Below are 6212 nucleotides of genomic sequence, written 5' to 3'. Positions count from 1 at the left end.
AAAATAAATTTTATTTTAATAATTATTTATTAATATATATAAAAAGAGAAAGATTATGCATCTTTAAAAAAAAGAGATTGGTAAAATGAAAAAAGGTGTTCATTCTAATCAAATTTAAATTAAGATAGCAAATTCACATGTTATGAAAATTATAAATATTATAATGACTGAGATATTATTCTTTCACATTAAAAAAATTTATTTCTTAAACTGAAGAAACTTGATTATATTAACAATAAAAGATTGTTTTATATTTTTTAAATATAAAATAAAAATAAAAAACTTCAAATAATATTTTATCATTTTAGATTATGTTCTTTAAAATTAATGTATTAGTCAAATGATTTAAAGGTTTAATTACTTTGTTGGTCCTTATAGTTTCGCAAAATTTTCAATTAGTTCCTTATACTTTTTTTCCTTTTAATTGAGTTCTTGCACCAAATTTTTTTTAATTAGGTCCCTACACTTTTTTTTCCTTTTATTTAGGTCCCTATACCAATTCTTTTTTTTAGTTGGATCCCTATAAAATTAAGCCAATTACTATTAAGAAGAATTTAATTGAAAAAAAAATTTAGTGCAGGGACTCAATTAAAAAGAAAAAAAGTATAGGGACCTAATTGAAAATTTTACGAAATTATAGGGATGAAGAGAGTAATTAAACCTAATTTAAAATTTGATTATATTTTATAATAGTAAAAATTTCTATTATAATATACATATAGTATTTCTCTATCACTGTGTGGTGTATAAGCCAATATCATAAATAATTGGAAAAAAACATGGTTAACTGGAGATATTAAGAGGAAAAAATGATGTTGGTCCAAAAATAAGAAATAATAGATATATGCATGGAGAATTGGGGATGGACCAAATTAAATAAGAAATAATAGATATATGCATGTTTATGCAATAAATATTGAACAAATTAATCAAGAGAAATAAACCTAACATATATATATATATCACCTTGGAGAACCACTGAGTAAGATTAGATGCTTAAAGAGTTGTGGTCTCTTTGTTGCAGCCAAGCATCCAATCATGGCAGACATGGAGTGACCCAAATATATAGTGTCATTCAAATTGAGCTCATCAAGAAGGCACACCAAGTCAGCAGCATATCCATCATAACTTGAACCATACTTCTTTTCATTATAAACTTGAGGCCTCACATTTGGTGAGAAAGCCAAGTCAAAAACCAACACTTTGAAGTAGCATGCAAGGTAAGGAATGAGGAAATGCCACACTCTTTGATCTGTTCCATATCCATGAGCAAGAACCAATGTTTGTGATCCATTTCCATACATGTTAGCATTCAGGGCATTCACTATGCCACCTCCTCCAAAATCACAACTTGTTCTCATTTTTGGTTACCCAATTAGCTAATTAATTAGTGTAGTAACTAGCTTGCCCTAATTTCAAGAGAGCTTCAAGGTATATATATACCATATAGTACAACCTTCTATATATATTACAAGAAAACTAGAAGAAAAAAATGAAGCAAGAAATTTATTACCGAGTAAAGTATCGTTTTTGTCCCTAATGTTTGGGGTAAGTTCTAAAGTTGTCCCTAACGTTTCAATCGTCCTATTTAACTCCCTAATGTTTCAAAATTGACTCAATGTTGTCCTGCCGTTAGGGATTCGTTAGTAGAATTGACGGCGGAACAAAATTGAGACGATTTTGAAATGTTAGGGACTTAAATAAGACGAAAACGTTAGGAACAAAAATGATACATAATTTTAAAGAATTTTGATACATTAGAGACAAAATGTATAATTTATATTTTATTGTATATATATATTTTTTTCTGCAAGTTTATATACTAGTCATTCTACAAATATTTCATGATAACTAAAATCTTTAAGAGTAAAATTATAAAAAAAAAAAAATTAATTTATTTAAAATAAAAGTAATATGATTAAGTGTAATTTACTTAGATGTCATTAAAAAATAATTGAATACTATGTATAGTAAAAAATTGATATTATTGAAGGATAAAATTAAAATTTATTTCTATGTATCATTTTTGTCTCCAACATTTTAACCCTATTTAAGTCCCTAACGTTTTAAAATCGTCTCAATTTTGTTCCATTGTCAATTCTGTTAATGGATCCTAACGGCAGGATAATATTGAGTCAGTTTTAAAACGTTAGAAACTTAAATAAAATGATTGAAACGTTAGGGATAACTTTGAGACTTACCCCAAACGTTAAGGACAAAAACGATACTTTATTCTTTATTATTAGAAATGTGTATGAAAGCAGATAGTGAAAGGTACTTAACCATATTATATATGTATGTGCACCACTTGCACTCATGTCAACATGACATATATATATAGTTCTAACTAAACTTTTTAATCTTTAACTTATAATTTATAAACAATTTTAACCTAATATATAATTGTATACATGATTTTGTTGATTTTGTCATCTTCAAACAACCTTTTACATAGTCTATGCAAGCTGCTATAATAGAATGGACTTGTGCTTACACATACAACAACCGAAGGTATTAAATATATATATATTCACATGGCCTGCAAAAAATAATTTTACTAATGATAATAATTAGTTATTTTTTAACGTTTAAATTTAACAGAATTGTTCGTATGAACATTATTCTTTTCTATTTTTTATGGACTAACAATAAGCGTATATATAATGTAATATATTACTGTAGAGTAAGAGAATTTATTTTCTATTAAAAATCAATATTATATTTTTTTCGAGATGATGTAACTCATTAGATTTGTTCATGTGTCTATTTAAATACTTATCATTTTATTTGTTATTACTATAAGATAAAATATGAGTTTGAATAAATTATCATATCACTCCGGGATTATTTGAGTACAGTGAGTGTGTGTTAATTAAGCCAAGTAGCTGCTTCAATATTTAAACTTGTTTCATTCAGAATAAAACAAAAAGCACTATTTTTTTATTAAAACAAGATAAATTAATAATTAATCATAGTGTTTACCATTGGTAAACTAGTAAATACTATATAGCAGTCGGTAATTAATTTGGATTAATCTAATAGTTACTTCACTAGTCTACTAAAATAAGTGTTAAAATTTTGAATCCTGCCTTATATATGCAGCAGCTCAATATTTGCTTAATCGGATTAGTAAGCTAACTATTAAATTAATTCAAATTGGTTAGTTTGATATTTTAATTTCATAACAATTACACTGCATTTCGAATATGATCTCATAATCACACAAGGTAAGATGTCTGATATTCTTTTTTCCTGAGGTCAATTCAGGAGATGGAGCCCCAATAAAAGTAGCATTATTGCAATCAACAAACTTGCCGGCCCGCGAATTTAATATTGATAGATATTGTGAGCTTTTTATATTTATTGCTATCAGTTGGCAAGAACATCCTAATTCAATGCTCGTTGTTTTCTGGGGAAAAAAAAAAGGTTACCTTTCCTCAAATCAGAGAAATTAAAGGAATAATTCGATGAACAACAATAAAAATCAACCAATAATTAATCAATACACAATTTGCACATTAAAAGAATTATATATTTAAGCTAATATTAGTTATAACTTAAATGGGTTAGTTTTTCCATACTCATTTAAGAAATTGCGAGTTCGAATCTTTTTATCTTTGGTAAAAAAAAAAAGTATTTAAATTTTAAATTTTAAAATTAATTTTATACAAAAAGTCTAAATGACACGATGGTGACTTCTTTCGAAATAACGCAATGGAGATGCAACACTGATAAAAAATCTTTTATTATAGGAGAAGACATTTTTTTCAACTTTTTCATAAACACTTTAAATAACCTTTTAGAAGGTCACAAATTAATTTTAAAAATTATACTAAACATTAATACTATAACTTTTCATAAATTAAAGAAATTATTTATGAACCTATCTAAAAATGACCCTTATTATTTTTCTAAATTTATTATAGTTTAATTTCGACACAACTAGATTTACTAATAACTACCAATAAGAGCAGACTTAATAAGGTTACTTAGAGTGAAAATATTTTTTTAAAATTATTCAATAAATGCATTGCAAATATATTAAAAATGTTGTTGAATTTTTATATCACAAATGTTAAGAAATTAATATATATTGTATCATCTTATATCTGAGTTAACGTTAGCAATTTTACTTTTTTTTTTTTCCTATTAAAAATGCTGTCCCTAAGATTTTCCTTTTTATATAAATTGTTCCTTTTTTTTTTTCTTGTACCTTCTTCCATAACCTCCGTGAATGGAGAGATCAAGTGAAGTAAACGAAATCTAAGTGGAACCAGAAGCATACAAAAAATGTCAAGCAAAACAAAATCATGTGGTGTTGGATCTATGACTATGAGACGCTGACCAATGATGAGAGATCGATGCACTGCCAATCTTTAAGCCCCCGCTTTATGACATGGCCGAGGTAAACAGCTACACATGCTGAAAACTAAGTAACAAGTGTTCAAAATGGTAGAACCACCTAATTAAGTTTGGAATTGTTATTCGAAAGTTTCTCCACATAATTTTTGCATTAATCAAAGTAGAGCACAAGCATCAGATTCATAAACCTTCTATAAAATCCGGCAGGATAAAACTCACAAAGTTGCGAGTATTGGATAGAATTAGAGTAAATTACTATTTTTATTCATAAAAGATAAATACACTGACATTTCTATTCATAGAAGACGAAAATTGAAATTATACCCATAAATAGTCTCGTGTGTCAGAATTACTCATCATTAGTCTAGTGTTGACTTTGTTAATAACCCTTTCTATGGGACACGATAAAGCATTATATGGTTTAAGAGGTCATCATGTGTGGCATTATGAGCTGTGTAACCGTTATAAAAAAATTCTAAACCCAAAAATTTTTTAAATTTTGAGATTTTTCCCAAAAATTCACCCCAAATACCAACCATAGCTTTAAAAAATCTTCACATATATTCGTAGACCAGCGATGAATTTCTGAAAAATTTTCAAAATTTAAAAAATTTTGGGTTTAGAATTTTTTTATAATGGTTACACAGCTCACAATGCCACGCATGATGACCCCCCAAAACCACGTAATGCCATAAACATGCCACATAGGAAGAGTTAGTAACAGAGTCTAACACCAGACTAACATAGGAAGAGTTAGTAACAGAGTCTAACACCAGACTAACGATGAGGTTGTTTCGACACATAGAAGCCATCATTCATGAGTATAACTTCAATTTCCGTCTTCTATGGATAGAAATGTCAGCGTTTTCATCTTTCATGGATAGAAATAATAATTTACTCGTAGAATTATGCAGAAAAATTTCTAAGGATGTTCCTCTTAATCAAGTCTATAAACATCAATGTTCCGCTGAATAGAGCAATCATTTTATCTAAGTGAGAACAAATGATACTTCACTTGAGAGAATATGTAAGGACCCAAAAATTCACACGAAAATGAACTCTTTTCTTTCTAAACTATTAATGTACAATATTGTAATATAAGACGACCCCCACCCGGCAAACACTGTCGCCGCTGCCACCACCACCCTTCTTTCCCAAGAGAAAAAAAAATGCTGGACATACTAATCTCGCTATTGTACAATTTTATTGTGTCGTGTCCTTTTTCTACTGTATAAGTTTCTGAAACTACAACAGATACAAGAGACTAACCATTTGAGAAGACTGAAATCTTGGCCCAACTGTCATGCCTGAGCAGCTTCGACCCAAACTCAACAACAGCATTAGATGGAGGCCGTGATTCTGCGACCAAGAAGCTTACCCTGTGATTGATTGTTAATACTACACCGCTAATTGTGGGATCTTGCAGCCACGGGTTAATAGCTCCTCCTCACATGTTGGTACTGTCTCATGTCATGTTCCATATCAAACACCATATCAAACACCACTTTGCAAGGGAAGTAACAATTTACGGCCAACAATGATTATGACTAGATATGGATTGTCCCGCTTTTCATTTACCGTTGTTAGGGGAAAAGAGGACCGGGCTAGAAAGGTGTATTTATGTTTAGTTCAGCGCATAATGAACTCGTTCAAGAAGTTGAACAACCTGATTAATAGGAACATGTGGAGGTAGGAGTGACTTCAAACTTGATTTTACCATTTCCGGTGGGTCGGATGATAAAATGATCTGTTGTTGCATGCTTGTCAACTCCAGAAACTGAGTCAACATATCACCGTCAAGTATTTTGGGTGTTCCGGCCTAAACAAAATGTAGTAGTAAGGCGAAAAGA

General features: G+C 29.2%; 2 protein-coding genes across 3 annotated transcripts in view; both read right to left on the bottom strand.

The window, feature by feature from the left end:
- Positions 1-1454, bottom strand: part of LOC107648555 (strigolactone esterase D14-like) — a 3716-nt gene extending 2262 nt beyond the window's left edge. Inside the window, exon 1 of the mRNA XM_016352375.2 lies at positions 967-1454. Within this exon, the coding sequence (XP_016207861.1) occupies positions 967-1361 (395 nt within the window). The 5' untranslated portion in view covers positions 1362-1454. The remainder of the gene's footprint in view (positions 1-966) is intronic.
- The window catches only part of LOC107605542 (splicing factor 3B subunit 3), an 11855-nt gene continuing 11047 nt past the window's right edge, over positions 5405-6212 (bottom strand). For both annotated transcript variants that reach the window (XM_016307447.2, XM_021105270.1), the window contains one exon: positions 5405-6181. In XM_016307447.2, coding sequence (XP_016162933.1) covers positions 5987-6181 — 195 coding nt within the window. In that variant the 3' untranslated portion in view covers positions 5405-5986. The remainder of the gene's footprint in view (positions 6182-6212) is intronic.

This window comes from Arachis ipaensis, chromosome B06 (assembly GCF_000816755.2).
Source record: "Arachis ipaensis cultivar K30076 chromosome B06, Araip1.1, whole genome shotgun sequence".
Taxonomy (NCBI): domain Eukaryota; kingdom Viridiplantae; phylum Streptophyta; class Magnoliopsida; order Fabales; family Fabaceae; genus Arachis; species Arachis ipaensis.
This window is presented reverse-complemented; position numbering and strand designations above follow the sequence as displayed.